Raw genomic sequence first — 20535 nt, forward strand, 5'->3', positions numbered from 1 at the left:
AAATTGTTCAGTTCAGCTTTCTTTTTTCCCTCCTGAAGCCTGTTTCAGGTTACCAGTGCAAAAGGAGCTACATTCCTTTGTGCAAATTAATTTTTGCACCTCTGCAAGGTGGTGCAAATGGGCTGAGCTACTCAAATGACTCCTTCAAGTTGCCTACAAAGCTTCCTCTGTGATCTTGATCAAGTGCTAAATGCCTTAGGCCCCAAATATCTGAGAGGCTGCCTTCTGCCCTGCAGACCCTCTTGTGCTCATTTCAGCAGAGGGGGCTCTCTTGGTAGTTCCAGCAGCCTCAGAGGTGCAGTGGGTGGCAACTTGGGAGAGAGCATTTTCTGGGACAGCCCCTGGGTTGTGAAATCTTTGTACAATTTCTGTCGTTTGCTGAAGAGTGGCATCTTTACATCCGAGAGAGAGATCTTTTCAGAACCCGCCACATTATTGTGGATGTAATTTGTTTTAAACTGTTGTTGTAACCCACCCAGGGACCGTATGGTAATAAATAAAGTAATAATATAATAGGAAGAAGGTGACACTGTCTCAGCCTAACCCTTAGCATCTCAGGATAAAGTGGGTCAGAAACTCTGTTTATCGGCTTGTCCTTGGAGGAAGCATGGGATAAAAATAAATATAATTAATAATAATTAGAATGTTCTGTAGCTGATAATTTTTTATTCAGCAGCTCAAAACTGTGTGCTCAAGTGTTAGCATGCTGAAAATTGCTTTGTCTTGGGACTTCCGGGTTAGCGCGATCGGCTAATGGCGGATTCCCTCCGAGCTCCGGAGGGAATTGGCTGCGCAGGAGCTGGGTCTGGCCGCTGCGGCGACGCGGGGACCCTCAGAAATCACAGGCGCTGAAGCCTGTGAACCTGGTGACTCGGCGGGCACCATTTGCGCCCCCCGACCTGCGAAGGAGCCTTTTTAAAGGCTTCGGAACGGGGGACGGGGTGAGCGGCGCGGTGCTGAGAGTCGACTGCTCCTCCTGTGGAGTGAAGCCGCATGCCATGGTCGGAGAGCGCTGACTTCTTCTTGTGAACAATTGGATTCTAAAAGTAACAACCCGTGAGTAGTACGGAAATTGGACTTGTAAAGGAAATTTTTTTGTTGAATTTGGCACGATCGGGGAAGGTGCAAACAGAAAGTCCGCCTCCCCGTCTTGTAAATAATTTAAAGCAAGGACTAGTTAACTAAGGTTGAGAGAATTTCTTTTTCTTCATTGGGTAAAAGATATTAATTTCACGATTTGGCAGTATAAGCATAAATAACTTTATCGGAGGATAAGAGCTAATTTTGAGAGCTGAAGTGCCACCCCCCCGGACCCGGGAGTGATCCGTGAGAGAGCCTGATGAGGAGATATAGAAGAGTTTGACAGCTGTCAAAATTAGCTGTCAAGAAGGAAAAAGAGAACTTTGTTTCTGCTGTCTCTGCTGGAAATATTTGTTGCAATTTGGTTATATTTTGTTGAAAACAAGGAAGAACTGATACAAACTAACTTGACTTTTGGATTTGAACTGGAAAGAATACTAAGTTACCAAAATCCCTCTAGAGGGGGATTTGGGACATTACAAGAATGGCTGGAGGAGGGAAAATTCAAGCTGGGCTGGACAGAGCTTTTGTTCTCTTGGGAAAGTTACAAGGCCAAATGGATGTTTTGGCTACAAATGTTGCAACTCTGAACTTAACAGTAAATAATATCATTGAATTTGATAAGGATTTGACTCAGGAAGCCCATGCAGCTGGACAAAAAGAGAAACTTGAGAGTTTTGAGAGTGTGGAGAAGGAGACATATGTTGTTTCTGAAGAAAAGGAAGGAGGAGCTGTAATTTTGCAGATGACAAAGGAGAGCCAGAGGCCTGACATGATGGTTACAAAGGAAAATAAGTACTGGATGATGAAAATCTGGTTTAAATTGGAGATTGAAGAATGGAGAGATCTCCTTATGTGGAGATCTGAAGACCTATGGATTACAAATTTGATCAAGGTGGAAGTTGGAGCTTTCGGGACAATTGGACTTAAAAGGAGTAAGAAACAAGATTCGGGCTCCACTTTTAAGTATGGAGGTCTGGCTGGAAGAAACATGGACCTTATGGGGACAGAGCTTCTCCGAGATCTGGTGTTTAATACTAAAGACTATCAAAAAAACCGGCAGAGAGGAATTGAGAAAGAATTAAGAGCCTCGGATGTGAGGTCTCCAGGCTGATAGTAGATTAAGACTGATGGACATCTGTTGGGATCGAAACCGGGAAAGGGGGTGGTGGGGTTTGGGAATCCAAAGGGTGTATAATTATAATCTGTTTTTTTATTTTGTTTTGTTATTAGTAAGAAAATTGGGGAATTCGTGGAAGGGAATTTGGGTCGACTTTAGAAAAAGGTTTTAAGAATGAGTACTGATGTATAAATATGGATGTTTATAAGTGAAAATTGGTTTTTTCTTTAAAATGAACTAAATATAAAAAGGTTAAAAATTGGGGATAAGAACTTGTTGAACTAACAATCTGAATTGGAATATAAGAAGGGGAGGTGTGGGGAAGTCAGGGAAATATGTCATGGAAAATATCGATTGTAAACTTTATGTGTTTTTTTATTTTTTTTATTTTTTTACTAAGATGGAAAATTTTAATAAACATTTATTAAAAAAAAGAAAGAAAAGAAAATTGCTTTGTCTTTATTCTTTTTAAACAAATGAACTAAATGGCCTGTTTCCATACTCCCTGCAGTGGAACAAAATAATGCACTCAGGAATTTATTTGCATGTTGTTGTTGTTTAGTCGTTTTGTCGTGTCCGACTCTTCGTGACCCCATGGACCAGAGCACGCCAGGCACTCCTGTCTTTTGACATTAAAAGGTTCTTTTATTCCTCCTCACTTTCTGCCATCAAGGTTGTGTCATCTGCATATCTGAGGTTGTTGATATTTCTTATGGCAATCTTAATTCCGGCTTCGGATTCATCCAGCCCAGCCTTTCGCATGATGAATTCTGCATATAAGTTAAATAAGCAGGGAGACATTATACAGCCTTGTCGTACTCCTTTCCCAATTTTGAACCAATCAGTTGTTCCATATCCAGTTCTAACTGTAGCTTCTTGTCTCACATAGAGATTTCTCAGGAGACAGATGAGGTGATCAGGCACTCCCATTTCTTTAAGAACTTGCCATAGTTTGCTGTGGTCGACACAGTCAAAGGCTTTTGCATCGTCAATGAAGCAGAAGTAGATGTCTTTCTGGAACTCTCTAGCTTTCTCCATAATCCAGCGCATGTTTGCAATTTGGTCTCTGGTTCCTCTGTCTCTTCTAAATCCAGCTTGCACTTCTGGGAGTTCTCAGTCCACATACTGGTTGAGCCTACCTTGTAGAATTTTAAGCATAACCTTGCTAGCGTGTGAAATGAGTGCAATTGTGCGGTAGTTAGAGCATTCTTTGGCACTGCCCTTCTTTGGGATTGGGATGTAGACTGATCTTCTTCAATCCTCTGGCCACTGCTGAGTTTTCCAAATTTGTTGGCATATTGAGTGTAGCACCATAACAGCATCATCTTTTAAAATTTTAAATAGTTCAGCTGGAATACCATCACTTCCACTGGCCTTGTTATTAGCAGTGCTTTCTAAGGCCCATTTGACTTCACTCTCCAGGATGTCTGGCTCAAGGTCAGCAACCACACTACCTGGGGTATACGAGACATCCATTTCTTTCTGGTATAGTTCCTCTGTGTATTCTTGCCACCTCTTCTTGATGTCTTCTGCTTCTGTTAGGTCCTTTCCACTTTTGTCTTTTATTATGGTAATCTTTGTACAAAATGTTCCTTTCATATCTCCAATTTTCGTGAACAGATCTCTGGTTTTTCCCATTCTATTGTTTTCCTCTATTTCTTTGCATTGCTCGTTTAAGAAAGCTTTCTTGTCTCTCCTTGCTATTTTTTGGAAATCTGCATTCAATTTCCTGTATCTTTCTCTATCTCCTTCGCATTTTGCTTGCCTTCTCTCCCCCGCTATTTGTAAGGCCTCATTGGACAGCCACTTTGCTTTCTTGCATTTCCTTTTCATTGGGATCGTTTTCGTTGCTGTCTCCTGTATAATGTTGCAAGCCTCCATCCATAGTTCTTCAGGCACTCTGTCCACCAAATCTAAATCCTTAAACCTGTTCCTCACTTCCATTGTGTATTCATAAGGGATTTGACTTAGATTGTATCTTACCGGCCCAGTGGTTTTTCCTACTTTCTTCAGTTTAAGCTTGAATTTTGCTATAAGAAGCTGATGATCAGAGCCACAGTCAGCTCCAGGTCTTGTTTTTGCTGACTGTATAGAGCTGCTCCATCTTTGGCTGCAGAGAATATAATCAATCTGATTTCGATGCTGCCCATCTGGTGATGTCCATGTGTAGAGTCGTCTCTTGTGTTGTTGGAAAAGCGTGTTTGTGATGACCAGCTTGTTCTCTTGGCAGAACTCTATTAGCCTTTGCCCTGCTTCATTTTGAACTCCAAGGCCAAACTTGCCAGTTGTTCCTTTTATCTCTTGATTTTATTTGCATATAAGCTAGTAAATTTGTATGACAAATAAATGAAACAAATTGCAAGCAATATTCTGTATATGCCTGTAACACTGAATGAAAAAGGATCCTCCTTAATGTTGGTAACAACATTAAGCATATTTGCCGTTTAAGTCAGTGAGACTCCCAATATCAGAATTGTGGCTGGCTGTCTGATTTCAGTGGTAACAGTCTTGCAAAGGACTGACACTTCTGCACTTAAAGACATACTTTGCAGAGAAACTTAAATGAATATGATAGACCTGAATGACAGTCAGAAGGGCATCTTCAGATGATCAAAGTGACCAGGCTGGTGTATGAGGGACAAGGCCATGGGCACATTAGGGTTTTATATACTCCACCAGTCATACCTTGCACTGAGCCTGGTCCTAGCAGTCACCGCTGGGTTTTCTGGAGTGGCTGCAGCCAAAAGCCGGGCTGCTGCATTCTGCACTAGCTGCAGTTTTGGAACCAACCTCCAGGATAGCCCTGCAGAGAGATCATCACAACAGTCCAGTCTGGAGGTTACTATGGGCCTGCTACCCCTGTCCAGGGATGGCCATAATGTGTGTTCCAGCCAAAGCTGGAAGAAGGCATTCTTGGCCAGGGGGGTCTCCAGTGACCAGGATCTGAGAGGAGCCCATGTTACGTACCTGCTGCTTCCAGGAGAGGGCAACTCTGTCAAGAGCAGGCAACTTGCCAACCTCCTGAATTTGGGAACATCACCAAAAAGTTAGCATTGACTTAAAGATCAATGCTTTATTTATTGGTCTAATTTACATCCAATTATATCCATTCTTCCTTGGCAGCAGGTTCCATTGAATTCAGAGGGAACTACAGTGGTGCCCCGCAAGACGAACGCCTCGCAAGACGAAAAACCCGGTAGACGAAAGGGTTTTACCGTTTTTCAATGCGCTTCGCAAGACGAATTTCCCTATGGGCTTCCTTCGCAAGACGAAAGCCCATAGGGAAATCTCCAGGACAGCAGGGAAGTGCAACGCGTCTTCCCCACTGTCCTCGGACCTCCTCCGAAGGCTGGCGGTGAGGCGTAGAGACCTGCTCCCGCCGCTAGCCTTCGGAAGGCTGCTCCGAAGGCTGGCGGCGGGAGGAGGTCTCTCCGCCCCACCGGCAGCCTTCGGAAGGCTGCTCCGAAGGCTGGCGGCGGGAGGAGGTCTCTCCGCCCCACCGGCAGCCTTCGGAAGGCTGCTCCGAAGGCTGGCGGCGGGAGGAGGTCTCTCCGCCCCACCGGCAGCCTTCGGAAGGCTGCTCCGAAGGCTGGCGGTGGGGCGGAGAGACCTCCTCCCACCGGCAGCCTTCGGAAGGCTCCTCCGAAGGCTGGCGGTGGGGCGGAGAGACCTTCTCCCCGCGCCAGCCTTCGGATGGCTGTCCTGAAGACTTGCGGTGGGAGGAGGGTTTTCCTTCCCACCGCCAACATTCAGAATGCTGTTCTGAATGTTGGCGGTGGGGAGGAAAAACCCTCCTCCCACCGCAAGCCCCGGGAACAGAGGAGAAGCGCTGTGCGCCTTCCCCTCTGTTCCCGTACCTGTCCTGAAGACTTGCGGTGGGGAGAAAAGCCCTTCTCCGCACCGCCAGCCTGGCAAGCGGTCTCCATAGGAACGCATTAATTGATTTTCAATGCATTCCTATGGGAAACCGTGCTTCGCAAGACGAAAAACTCGCAAGAAGAAAAAACTTGCGGAACGAATTAATTTCCTCTTGCGAGGCACCACTGTATGCCTAAACATACTTTCCTAGGAGTAGGCCCCATTGAATTCTGTGGGATGTACTTCTGAGTCAACATATGAAGGAATGAGATACTAATTGCATAATAGGAGTTTTTCAAGGCTGAGTCCTTCAATTCTGGGAATCTAAGAACTAGACAGGCAGGAAGAAAAGAAGAGCCTGGCAAATCAGGAAGTGTAGAATGAACAACGGGCATACTTTAACAAGCATCAAAAGAAATGAAGAAAATAGTTATCTAATTATCTTTTTACATGTCTTTTTTGTTTTTAAGAGATGAAATTGGATTAATTCCCTGTCCTGAAGCCAGATATAACCGGAGCCCTATAGTTCTGGTGGAAAACAAACTTGGGGTGGAAAGCTGGTGTGTCAAGTTTCTTTTGCCCTACGTCCATAACAAACTCCTTCACTACAGACAAAGAAAGCAATGGCTCAACAAAGAAGGTGAGTAATTCCATAAAATGTGTATTGTATGGTGCCCATCATTATTAACTTTCTATACAATTGTAAAGGGAGCCAGAACAAGTAGAGGAACTATTGAAGTTGCATCTTGAGTGTTGATTTTGTGCAAGCATTTTAAATAAGGTGGGGCTCCCACAACACAGTAGGACACAGTGATGTTCCCACAACACAGTAGGACACAGAGGAGCAAAGTGACTGAGCTCCTCCCCTTGTAAGCCATAGCTGGACTTACTGTGTCATTGTGGATCATTCTTCACCATGTAGAGTAGAAAGGTAGCATATTGTCTGCTATATGCAAAGCAAAGAAACTTACCAGTGCAGTGCAATGAAATCCTAACTGTGCCTATTCAGCTGTAAGTCCTGTTGAATTTAGTGGGACTTACTTCCAGGTAAGTGGAGTTAGGACAGAAGCTTTAATAATAAAGTTTTAAAAATATGTATGGACTTTCTGGAACAGAAATATTTAGAGGGCTTGACACCTAAGAACTGGAAATATTTTTTATTTCCATGAATTGCTGGCTATCATAAAGGTCAACAAGTCAATTGAGCTTCATTAAAATGTGAACTTTTGCAGTTGTCATTAGTGACAGATTGATTTTTTTTAAAATGATATTTATTAGAATTTTCAAAATGTTACAAAATAAAATACAAATGTTACAAAAAACAAATACAAATTCAAACCAAAAAAAAAGAGAAAAAAAATACAACAATACATCACAAACAATTAAAAACATTTAAAAAACAAATTCATTATTTCCAAATCCTCAACTGTCATTACCTTCTTTCTTAGACCTCCTCCTCCTCCCTTTCTTTGTATCCTAGTTGTTAATTATCCCAGCAAATCCTTTCCATATTTCATAATATTCTGTCATTACATTACCCTAATCTGTTTTAATCTTATCTTTCTATAATAAGATAAATCTTAAAGCTTAAAACTTAAATCTTGTCCTTACCAGCTTCTCATAACCATAACATTCTTTCATAATTCTTTAAACATTTTTGCTAAAGCCAAGTAATTTCATTCCAACATTTTCCTAATGTTCATCAATTTTATAAAACAGCTCTAATGGTAGAGAAAAAAAAAAGAAAAATACAAACAAGTCCAATCTTCATCCATCGCCCCTTCCTCCTGGTTCCGGGTTTTGTCAGTCCTTATTATCACGTCTATCTAGCTCATTAACCTGGCAACCTTATATCCGAGGCCCTCAAGTCTCTTCCATGTCCCTTCCGCAGCTCTTCTTCATATTTGTAGCTGTGTTTTCCCTTGTCTCCTGCTCGTAGTAGCTCCAGCTTGGCAATATTTTTAACCCTTCTCGACAGATCAGCCCCTTTTCCATATTCAACACTAAATTCCATTTGGTATTTAACATCATGTTTCAAAAACCCTCCAAGATTAGGAGCCCCCACAATCCCAAACATCTCACGGCCCATTGCCACATTTGAAAAGTCCAGACATTTCAGCATAGGGGGTCAATCCAGCCCCCCTTTTCCAAGCCAAACCAAACTTTTTCTTTCCAAATGTGGCTTTTTCCCAGTTCATTTGTCAAGTCCGAAAGTTCATATTCCTGTTGGGCCTGTTCTGTCAAGACACACTCCTGATTTAATTCCTGAGTGGGCTCCACATATTTTCCCACTGCCTGTTCGAAGTTTCCCACTGCCTGTTCCAAATTTCTAGCCGAAGTCGCCATCCAATTCACCTTTTCGTGTAATTGTTCCAGTAGGGCATTTGTTTTATAAAAGACACACAACAGGGTTTCTGAATACATTGTCCTGCAAGGTCAGATGTCTGTTCCCACGATTGTAATCTATAACAGCTGCCGACTCCCTGGAGTTGGTTACAGTTTCACAGTCTCCCTCTAGAGGGAAAACTTCTATTTGTTCTTGCAACAGAGTTTCCCCTTTTAAGATACTTTGTCAATATTTATTCCTTTCAAAAGCGAAGAGGAACATTGGAATCACTATGTTTCTCTTCTTTTCACTATCTGTCAAAAACACTTATTTCTGGTCAGTGAACTTCAAACGTCGGTCCTGACACCCCCGCTCCAGTATCAGGACGGAGGAAAGTTACTTTGCTTTAAATTCACTTTAAACAGTCTAAAAATAATCCTCCCCCTTCTCCTGCTGTCAAAGGGGGGTTCCACAATTGTAAATGATGAAATCCAGTCCTTTAGAGACGATTTTCTTAGCTCTAGTTTATATTGTCTTTGCTTTATTCTGTTTACAAAAGAACGGAAGGCTGACTTCCTGTTTAGACCTTCCCGTTCTGTACCAAATTAAAGTAGATATTTTAAAGTCCAATTCTTTTCTGCTCGCTATTCCTTATTTGATGTCAATTGTTCAAAGTCTAAGTACTCACGGGTGCTTATTTTAAAGTCCAGATTGTCCCAGGAAAAAGGCAGCGCTCTCCGGCAACGGCTATGCGGCTTCGCTCCACGGAAATAGCCGTTGACTCTCAGCACCGCGCCACTTCCCCCTCTTCACTTCGGAGCCTGTTAGTGGGTTCCTTAGCGAGTTGGGGGGGGCGCTAAAGGTGCCCACCGAGTCCCATGTTCACAGGCTTCATCCGCCTGTGATTTTTGAAAGGGTCCCCGCTTCGCCGTAGCGGAGAAGACCCATTTCCCGCAGAGCTCTTCTCTCCACTTCAGAGGGAGTCCGCCATTGCCGGTGGCGCCACCCCGGAAGTAGCGCCATTAGTGACAGATTGAGCAAAATCAAACTCAGTAGCCTGAAGACAGATACAGACTTGAATTCCAACTAGTCCTCTGCAACAGCTCCTTCTGGTCATGGTGGGAACTGGAATTCAGGCATGTGGCAGCATTTTTTGCCTACTTTCCCTTTTTGCTGCTGCATCCTGTTCTGCCTCTCATTCTGCTCTGGAGTCTGGAGGTTGCCCAATCCTCAAGGAAAGGGGAAATGAGTGAAAGTCACCTCCTCATTTCCATTCACAGGATCTAAGTGCTTTGGTCCTTATCACCATCTGTAAACCCCTCTTGACAATGTGGCAGTTAGGCTACCATGTCTATCAACTGACTAAATGGATGCTTCTATAAACTGCTTTGAGGTTTGAGCAGTATATAACTTGTATGAAATAATAAATAAAGACACATTTGCAGAGGAAAACTGCATTCTCTGTTAGTACCATACTGTCAACACATTAGTGTCAGAAAAAGCAGGAATCATGTAGTGTATACCGCCTTTCTATCTTATAATACTCAAGGCAGTTTACAAGCTGAAGAAACAAAAAATGTACATCTTATAACAATCTAATGCAATACAAAAATGTGATAATAAAACATAACTTTAAAATAAACAACCTCCATCAAAAAAGTCACATTCAACAATCATTAGAATAGTATAAAATAATAATATCAACATATAAAAGTCAAACAGAAATCCACTCAACAGTTACAATAATATCTAAACTATAATCAAAAAAACAACGGCAAGCCACAGTACATAATACAATACGCATTGAGAAGCAGAGGGTAGAGCAAGGCAGGTGGAAAGAGGCCTTGCCTGATGGAGTCTCTCCCCTCACAGTTCTTCCTCCAGGAACAGCTCACTTATGAGGACTCCTAGGGCCGGAGGGTGGGGCAAGGCAGGTGGAAGGAGGCCTGTTCAGTAAACACCTCAAACTCACTTCCACAGAGCTCTGATGTGGGGTTGGCGAAAGGGGAGTGTGTCTGCTGCTGTTGGAAGGAGAGAAAAAATGCCTGTATTGGGGGACGAAGGGGTGTGCTTCTGTCCTTTGCAACCCCCTTATGCTGCTGACACGGCTGCTGCTATGAGAAGAAGAAAAGTGCTGAATTTTAAAATACAAACATTTTCCTGTCCTTTCTAGAGCAGCAGCTGTGGCAGCAGAATTGGAAGGGAGAATGGACAAGGTGAGACTTTGTCCCCTTTGTTCCCCTTCCTCCCCTCCGCCCCCCGCCCTGCACCAAAGGTTTAATGGGGCTTGGCCTGTCTTGCCTGGTCCTCTGTGGGTCACTAGCTGTGCCTGTACTGCTCACTTGCTCTGCTGGGCTTGTATCCATTTCTCCAGTCACACAATCAATCAATCAATCAGTCAATCAGTAGCTGAACTGGGATCCGCACAGTCACAAAAACAAATTAACCGAAAAAGCCTCAATAATTAGGAGACAGCCAACCCAAAGGTACAAAAATGAATGGGAAATTTATAAAGAATATTTAATTAAACATTGTCCACAAGTGAAAATCTGGACGTGTTTTGACTAAACTCCGCAAACTGCAAGTTAGATTAAGAATAATGAGACAAAATAGAAGAAAGAAATTGAGATAAGGAATACTGAAGCAGTGATAATAAAAAGGGGGGAAAGGATGAACCCTCACCTCAATGAAGAGGTTGGATGAATTCATATGGAGGAATTAAGAATTTGTGAATTAAGAAAAAGACTTAAACAACAACATTCCTCTCTTAGGAATTTAAGGATTTGTATATTTTGGTTTATTTGGAAATTTGTTATTTCTTTTGTGTTTTATTTGGAATGTATAATTTGTGTCATGTTGGAAATTCAATGAAAAGCATAAAAAGGGGGGAACAAAAAACAAAAACGCAAAATAGCAAAAACAAAAGCGCCAAACTTAATCCGTTCTGGAAGTCTGTTTAACTTCCGAAATGTTCGAAAACCAAGGCACAGCTTCTGATTGGTGCAGGCACCCTGGAAGCAATAGTCGACAACTGCATCAGACATTTGGCTTCCAAAAAATGTTCGGAAACAGGAACACTTGCTTCAGGGTTTTTGGCATTTGGGAACATACTACCTTTTGTTTTGATTGCAATCATCTTCATGCTTTCCCATTGCCTGTGGATTTATCCAACTGAAACAACACTTCATAGAAATTGGTCCCATTGATTCACCAAACTAAGATTTACAAGGAGATGGATTACCATAGCAGGCATTTCTAAATGTGCAGCTTCCCAATGATTTTAGAGCTCTAACAACTCTAGGGAAATGGGAAATGTCACTTCGGAGCAGACATTTGTTATTGGAGAAACAGCATGTTGAAGCTGTGGGATGTCTTTGGGAAAAGAGTAAGGATGCATTTTACTGGTCTTTAAAATTTTGACATTATTTCCTGATTTTTTTAAACATCCTGCTGTGTGTTTGTTAAACTAACTAGTCAGATTAATCTCTCATAGGGTTTCATTTTTGCTTTTTGAGTTACAGTCGTACCTTGGATCTCAAATGCCTTGGCTCCCGAACAAATCGGCTCCCGAACGATCAAAACCTGGAAGTGAGTGTTCCAGTTTTCAAATGATTTTCGGAAGCCGAACATCCAGCGCGAGTGTCTTGCAGCCAATCGGAAGCCGCGCCTTGGCTTTCGAACAGTTCCGGGAGTCAAATGGACTCCCAGAACACATTCTGTTCGAGAACCAAGGTACGAGTGTATTTATATCCTGCTTTTAGCAGACTCCTATCCAAAGGACTGGTCAATCCACAGCTGGTTAGCTTAAGCGATGTCATAGCATCAGATGTGCCTAAACCACCATAAGGTTTCATTTTTAAAAAGGCCCATTACTGAATAACCTAAAATTTTACAAAAAACTTTTTTTTCCTTCCAGTAGCACCTTAAAGACCAACTAAGTTAGTTCTTGGTATGAGCTTTCGTGTGCATGCACACTTCTTCAGATACACTGAAGAAGAAATGGAAGTCCATCAGTGTATGGAAGTCCATCAGTGTATCTGAAGAAGTGTGCATGCACACGAAAGCTCATACCAAGAACTAACTTAGTTGGTCTTTAAGGTGCTACTGGAAGGAAAAAATTTTTTTTTTGTTTTGACTATGGCAGACCAACACGGCTACCTATCTGTAACTAAAATTTTACATTATTGTGTACATCTGTCAGGGATGATTTGTGGGTGCTAGCCGAGATAACAACCCGGGATTCCAGCCAGCTTTTACAAGATTTATTAAGTCCAAAAACTATGTACAGTACGGAGCTCTTAAAAGCATGTCTTCCTCAGTCGCTATCAGTTGCCGGAAGTGGCTCCTGCCTCTTCCCTTTCCAGCATAGAAACTTCCCGAGCCCCCCCCCTTCCCCCCTCTCGTCGGCCGTGTTTCCTGACAGCCCCTCCTCCTCTTCTCTCTCTGACGAAGTGCAGCTGCTCATTAAAGGAGGCGGCTCCCGGTACATTCCAATCTCTCCCCCCTTCTCAGCCAACAGATCCCTGACACATCTGCTAGCAGAAATTACGCTGCAAATATGGATAAAATATGCATATTTTGTTCGAATTCCCACCCACCCTATCCTGGAGTCTTAAACTGGGTTACAACATTTTAAACCCAAGTATATTAAAATCTCTTGAAAAATATAACATTGCAGAATACATTCCCTTCAAAAGAGACAAAAAACTTTTGATTCCTGAGTATGCTAAAGCTCAGCAAATACCAGCTTAGCAAGATTAAAATATTGTTTCTTGCCATCTGTTACGCTACTGTCTAGATTTAAACTTATGTGCTATAACCAGTTTGTTAAAGGGTTTAAGATGACAAAAATATGTTAGCACACTATACAAAATTATAGCCTTATGTGCACCAAGGTTCATAATTCTCTTAGATCTAGGCAACATTTCATACACTCTAATTGGATAATTCCTGTTGCTTTTCTACATTCTGGCTTTTTATTATTGAAAGTGTTAACTGCATTAACTTCCCTTGGAGACCTCTTTCTAATTTGTTGCTGTACTGTGGTCTCATCGATTGACCTGGTTTTGAGTTAAATAAACCAACCGCTATATAGGAGAAGTAATAGATAGTTCTGGCACAGTCCTCTGCTGGGTATCTGGTAATTAATTATACTTCTGGCAGAATCCCACAACATGCAAGGACATTCTAATCCACAACAGATAATAGATAGGTGCTGAATTTCTTCCCACCTAGGAGAGGGAGACTCACTGAGAGGGTCAGAAAAATACGTTTGGGATTAATCCGCTCATTAATCTTTCTTAGTACAATAGTTTCTTATAGCTCAACATTTGAATTGAAAACAAGTTTGAGGCAATCTAAATGTACCGTTTTTGATTTATCCTTTGTATTCCCAATTTTATATCTCCAGTCAGTAATGACTTAGGTTTGTGTAACACCAGTCTCGGGTATTGTACACTACGGGAGTTCCCCTCTCCCTTCTGGTAGCTCACCGATAAGAATTAACGAGCATCTGGTAGATTTATAGCCTTTTTATTACAGTATCATGTTGCGAACACATATTAGCATCTCTCTGCAAGGATAGACGTTGCTCTCTCTGACTCCTCCCCCTCACTTCCGCTGCAAGAAGTGCGACAACGGATGTCTCTCCTCCCCTGCATCTCTGTTGTTCTCTGACATACCTCTGAGTTTGGGGGGGAGGGGGTGCCCCCCACTCTCTAGTGATGTATCAGCCAGCTGCTCCCTCCCTTCTGGTTGCTTAGCAACTACCTCAAAGCTGGGTAGCTCTGGGTCTGCCTGTTTCCCTGCTTCTGGAAATGCTGAAAGCAAAGGGGGCGAATAGTCCCCCTTCTCTTCTGTTAGATGCTGATCTCCCTGGCTTTCCCAATCCTCGTCTTCAGAGTATTCTCTGACAGGTATTATGTATGTAAGTGTACTAAAATTTATTTCCCTTTTAATCCAGAGGGACTGGTGATAATATGATGCATATTTCAGACCATTTGCAAAAGTAGATGAAACTGGATTACAGGTGCTCCTCATAAGGGAGGCGGTGGCCAATTGTGTGAAAATGTTATATAGTTAGGAAATTATTCCTTTCCCACTGGGTTGGTAGGAAAAAAAAGATTGTTCACAGTTGTTTAGGATGGGTAGTGCCTGAGCCTGAGCCCTTAGGCTTGACTGTTACGTATTTAGGGTAGTTATATTGAAGCTGGCAAAACCCTCAAAATCTTGCTTAGCCACCCAGTGAAGAAAAGTACATCAGCTCTTGCATTTTTGTTCTGCTTAAACTACCATTTCCCATAACCCCTGAATCTGTAAACCTATCTGAGTTCTTTAACAACTCTCACATCGTCACCCAGCAATTACAACAACATTACATTTAGGTAGGTAGTTGTGTTGGTCTGACGCAGTCAAAATAAAAATAAAAAATTGTCCAGTGGCACCTTATAGACCAACTACGTTTGTTCTGGTATAAGCTTTCGTGTGCATGCACACTTCTTCAGATACCTGTTACATTGAGCTGCATGAAATGGAAGTCCATCAGTATCTGAAGAAGTGTGCATGCACACGAAAGCTTATACCAGAACAAACTTAGTTGGTCTATAAGGTGCTACTTACGGCACACGGGTGGCGCTGTGGGTTAAACCACAGAGCCTAGGACTTGCCGATCAGAAGGTCGGCGGTTCAAATCCCCGCGACGGGGTGAGCTCCCGTTGCTCGGTCCCTGCTCCTGCCAACCTAGCAGTTCAAAAGCACGTCAAAGTGCAAGTAGATAAATAGGTACCGCTCCGGCGGGAAGGTAAACGGCGTTTCTGTGCGCTGCTCTGGTTCGCCAGAAGCGGCTTAGTCATGCTGGCCACATGACCCGGAAGCTGTACGCCGGCTCCCTCGGCCAATAAAGCGAGATGAGTGCCGCAACCCCAGAGTCGGTCACAACTGAACCTAATGGTCAGGGGTCCCTTTACCTTTACTAAGGTGCTACTGGACAATTTTTTATCATTACATTTATTTATCAATTTGCACTTTGAAGATGAGAGGAGGTGACTGTACAATTCTTAAGTGTATTTCTGGGAAATTTATTATTTAGGATATTTCATACACTGGAGCTCAGTCAATGGATAAACTGAATGATTTGCTTTCTCTCTCACAAGTTCTGGATTATTCAACAAAATCATCTACTGTCATCTCAGTTTCTGATCCATATGGCTGCCCCCACATCTCTTTGTTTTGCCTTGGTCTGAATTTACCTTATTTCTTATGCCAATGTGGGTTGTAACAGAGCTGCAGTTATAACTGAAATCACTCTTTCCCCCTGTTATTAACTCAAAAGGGCAGCATCACTATGTTAGCTAGAGTTCCTTTACTATAAAATAAAATATTTTTTCTTTCTTGCCCATTCTGTGTTAAAGTATTTTTACTCTCTGCCGATGATAAGATAGATTCAGGTAGGTAGCCGTGTTGGTCTGACGCATTCGAAACAAATAAATAAAATTTAAAAATTGTCCAGTAGCACCTTAAAGACCAACTTAGTTTGTTCTGGGTATAAGCTTTCGTCTGCATGCACACTTCTTCAGATACACTGAAACAGAAGTCACTAGACCCTTATATATATTGGGAGGGTGGGGTGGGGGTGTTCTCAGAAGGGTAGTAGGAGATGGGTGATTGACTCAATGGGTATGGTAAACTTGTTGGACTGTTAACAACTGCCATGGTAACATAGTCTTACTTTATTATTCTGCACAGTTAACCCACTTTTTCAGTTTTCCCTACAAAGCACATTCCCTGTCTTTCCTCTGCTTCCCATAGTGTACTCCACAGGAGCCAACTCCTAGGGGCCAAGATCCCTTCCCCCCCAAATATTTGAGGAGGCTCCCCCAAAGTTGATGGGCATTGCCACTCAAATGGTGTGCGTGTGCCATGGCTTACCTGCTCCCTCCCCATATTTTATTCAAGTTGGCACCCTGGTGTACTCTGTCCTCTTGTTTCCTTTCCCAAAGCTCTTTCTGTAGCCTCATTTCTTCTCCCTCTTTTCTTCCATCCCTTGCTCTGCTCTCCCCTCCTCTTTTCAATCTTCTAGTTTTGCTCCATTTCCGTACCACCGTGCTTCATCCTCACCAAGACTTCATCTTCGCATTTAAAGCAGCATCACGCTACTTCAGAGAGTCCTGGGAACTGCCGTTTGTTCAGGGTGCTGAGAGTTGTCAGGAGGCTCCGTTCCCCCCATAGAGCTACAGTTCCCAGAGTTCCCGGTGAAAAAGGATTGACTCGTAAACCACTGTGGGAATTGTAGCTCTGTGAGGGAAAGAGGCGTCTCCTCATTACTCCTGGCACCTTCAACAAACCACAGTTCCCAGGACTCTTTGGGGAAGCCATGATAGTGCTTTAAAGGTATTCTGCAGATGGTGCTGGAGGTTCATAACAGCAGTAGCAGCAGCACTAAAGGCTTTCTTCCTCCAGTTCTTCTCTTCTTTCAGGATTCACACAACGTGGAAAGGCTGGACTTGCAGCAGAGCTGATTGCCCTGAACTGGGAAACTAGCACCCAATCTCCCCAGGCACCTCCACTTCCAAGGACAGGAGGCGAAATCTAAACTTAGTGCTGTGTGGGCATTTTCCCACTCCCGTTTGGGATTGGCTTTTGAGAGGCTATAGGCTCTCTTTTCATTTTAAATCAACATCATGGGGAAAACTGCAGTATTGCTTTTTGTGACATCCCTTTGGTAATGTGGGAAGCTCCAGGCTTTGTGGGGAAAGTGCTGCCATCCCCATGCTGGTGCTTAGATGCTGCTTGGACTACAACTTCTGTAAGCTCTGACCATTGGTCAAATTGACCTGGACTGATTGGAGTTGTAGTTCAAAACACCTGGAAAGTACCAAGTTAGGAAGGAAGAAACATGCGAGTATCACCCTTCCGAGTGTTAGGAATAAGAGTGCAGGAAAAAGTTGTGCCAGCATAATGTTAGATGAGGACTTTAGGTGTTCCTACAAACAGGTGGAAAAGATTGCCAAACAAGGAGTGTTTGAAATTTCCATGGGGACAACAAACAGTCATGATGGAGGCCAAAATCAGCCCACAGGTTTTGTGTTGTGCAGTAGAGTAACAAAAAATAGTAATTATCAACTGCAGTTCACTCTTCTGTAATTGCTACCATCTGCTGGCACATTTTTAGCAATCAACTAGCCCTCAAACCAAAATTGTTCAGTCTGGGAATGCTATTTGTTTTTCAGTGCAATTGCTTAAATGAATCAGTTTGCTTGAATTTTCTAAATAAGCACATGCCCCCTCCCCCCAAAAATTGAGAATTTGCAGTTGAGGCATTGGGGAAGATGTGAGAGTGTTGGTGGGCTCATATGTAGCTAGTGAAGCTAAACAGGGAGTACCGTATTTTTCACTCTATAGGACGCACCAGACGATAGGACACATCTAGGTGGGGGGGGGGGAAACAAGGGGGGTGATTCTGAATCCCAGAAGCCAGAACAGCAAGAGGGATCTGGCTTCTGGGATAGCCTCTTGCTGTTCTGGCTTCTGGGGCAGCCCACAAAGCCTCTGGAGGGCAGCAGGATGAAGGCACCCCGCTGCCCTGCGGAGGCTTTGCACAGCTAACCCCGAAGCCTTTGGAGTGCAGTGCGAGGTCCCGCTTCGCTCTAAAGGCTTCAGGTGGCTATCCCTGAAGCCTGGAGAGCGAGAGGGATCGATGCGCACCGACCCCTCTCGCTTTCCAGGCTACAGCAAAAGCAACGCGTAGCCTCCGGAGTGTGGAGGGAGCGCTCCCTTTGCCCTTTGGAGGCTTCGTGTTGCTTTCACTGAAGCCAGGAGAGTCTTGCTCTCCCGCTGCGCTCCGGAGGCTACGTGTTGCTTTCGCTGATGCCTGGAGAGCGAGAGGGGTCGGTGCGCACCGACCCCTCTCGCTCTCCAGGCATCAGCGAAAGCAACATGTAGCCTCCGGAGCGTGGAGGGAGCGCTCCCTCTGCCCTTTGGAGGCTTAGCGTTGCTATCGCTGAAGCCAAGGAGCCTGCATTCGCTCCATAGGACGCACAAACATTTCCCCTTAATTTTTGGAGGGGGAAAAGTGTGTCCTATAGAGCGAAAAATACGGTAGTTTTTTTTTTTAAATGAATATTTATTAAATTTTCCAATTTTATATAAAGAGAAAAAGAAAAAGAAAAAGAAAAAGAAAAATATTAAAAACAATTCAGTTTCAATAACAGTTTTTCAGTCCCATGTTTCTTTGACTTCCTCATACCTCCCCTTCTTGTTCTCTAATTCAATTTGTTAATTCAGCAAATCCTAATCTCTTAACATTCCTTTTAAAATATCACCTTATTTTCCACTCAACTTTTTTTTTTTTTAAATTTAGTAACAAAAACCATTATAATCCCCATTATCTTTATCATAACAGCTGGTGACCACCAAAGTTCAAACCAACATCTTTTCAAAGTTCATTAATTTTATAATATTTCTGTAGATATTCCTTAAATTTCTTCCAATCTTCTTCTGCTGGCTTTTCTCCCTGGTCGCGGATTCTGCCGGTCATTTCTGCCAGTCCCATACAGTCAATCAACTTCATCTGCCATTCTTCCAGAGTGGGTAAATCTTGAGTCTTCCAGTGCTTTGCTATAAGTATTCTTGCTGCCGTTGTAGCATACATAAAAAAGATTCTGTCCTTCTTTGGCACCAAATGGCCGACTATACCCAAGAGAAAAGCCTCTGGTTTTTTCAGGAAAGTATACTTAAATATCTTTTTTATTTCATTATAAATCATTTCCCAGAAGGCCTTGATCTTTGGGCAGGTCCACCATAGGTGAAAAAATGTACCTTCCACTTCCTTACATTTCCAGCATTTATTATCGGGCAAGTGATATATTTTTGCGAGCTTGACTGGGGTTATGTACCACCTGTATATCATTTTCATAATATTCTCTCTTAAGGCATTACATGCCGTGAATTTCATATCTGTGGTCCATAACTGTTCCCAGTCAGCAAACATGATGTTATGTCCAAGATCTTGTGCCCATTTAATCATAGCTGACTTAACCGTTTCATCCTGTGTATTCCATTTCAGCAGCAAGTTATACATTTTTGACATAATTTTAGTTTTAGGTTCTAGCACTTCTGTTTCTAATTTAGATTTTTCCACCTGGAAGCCAATTTTCCTGTCCAAATTGTATGCCTCCCGAAAAATACGGTAGTTTTATCTATGTGTTATGTTTGTATCCTGTCTTCCCTTTGCTCAGGAGCTCAGAATGCTGTTTTAAGATTAGGGTAAACTGAACAATTTAGCACAGAAGCTTTGTAGTTTCATAGCAAAGTCAGGTATCAAAAGTTATTTTGGAAAGAAGTAGGGAGTATGACATCTTGTTTGCTAGCTGTAGCATGTGTTCTGAAGTTGCAAAATTTTGGCACTGAAATGGAGAGAAGGATGCCAAGGTGCATGGTGTCCACATGGACTTCTCACCAGGGTTAATTCAAAATTAAAGTGCCCCAGTTATTTATCCAATCCCCTTTTTCTTTGTTGCAGAGATACTCTCTGGGTTTGGATGAGGGGATGAGGTCTGCGTGTGTTGTGTGTTATATTGCTAGCATGTTAAATCAGGACAGTCTTGATCACCCTGGTGCCCTCCAGTTGTTTGGGGCTGCAACTTCCACCAGCCCAAATCAGTCTGGTTAATGGTCAGAGATTATGGGAGTTCTAGCCCAAAATGTCTGGAGGCCGCTTAGGTTGGGGAAGGCTGATTTAGAAAAACATGATAGCAGCACTGCTTAGAGACGATAGTAGTTAAGTGGTATGTACATTGTTGTTTAAAATAGTAGTTGTAGTAATGTTGTTGTTTAGTCGTTTAGTGGTGTCCGCCTCTTCGTGACCCCATGGACCAGAACACACCAGGCACTCCCGTCTTCCACTGCCTCCCGCAGTTTGGTCAAACTCATGTTTGTAGCTTCGAGAACACTGTCCCACCATCTCGTCCTCTGCCGTCCCCTTCTCCTTGTGCCCTCCATCTTTCCCCACATCAGGGTCTTTTCCAGGGAGTCTTCTCGTCTCATGAGGTGGCCAAAGTATTGGAGCCTCAGCTTCAGGATCTGTCCTTCCAGTGAGCACTCAGGGCTGATTTCCTTCAGAATGGAGAGGTTTGATCTTCTTGCAGTCCATGGG

The 20535-nt window shown here is 43.0% G+C and overlaps 1 protein-coding gene across 1 annotated transcript in view; it reads left to right on the forward strand.

Annotated features, from left to right (window-relative positions):
• The window catches only part of PTAR1 (protein prenyltransferase alpha subunit repeat containing 1), a 48938-nt gene that overhangs the window by 7378 nt on the left and 21025 nt on the right, over nucleotides 1-20535 (forward strand). Inside the window, exon 2 of the mRNA XM_083577144.1 lies at nucleotides 6529-6698. Within this exon, the coding sequence (XP_083433270.1) occupies nucleotides 6529-6698 (170 nt within the window). The remainder of the gene's footprint in view (nucleotides 1-6528; nucleotides 6699-20535) is intronic.

The sequence above is a fragment of the Podarcis filfolensis genome, assembly GCF_964270895.1.
Source record: "Podarcis filfolensis genome assembly, chromosome: 11".
NCBI lineage: Eukaryota > Metazoa > Chordata > Lepidosauria > Squamata > Lacertidae > Podarcis > Podarcis filfolensis.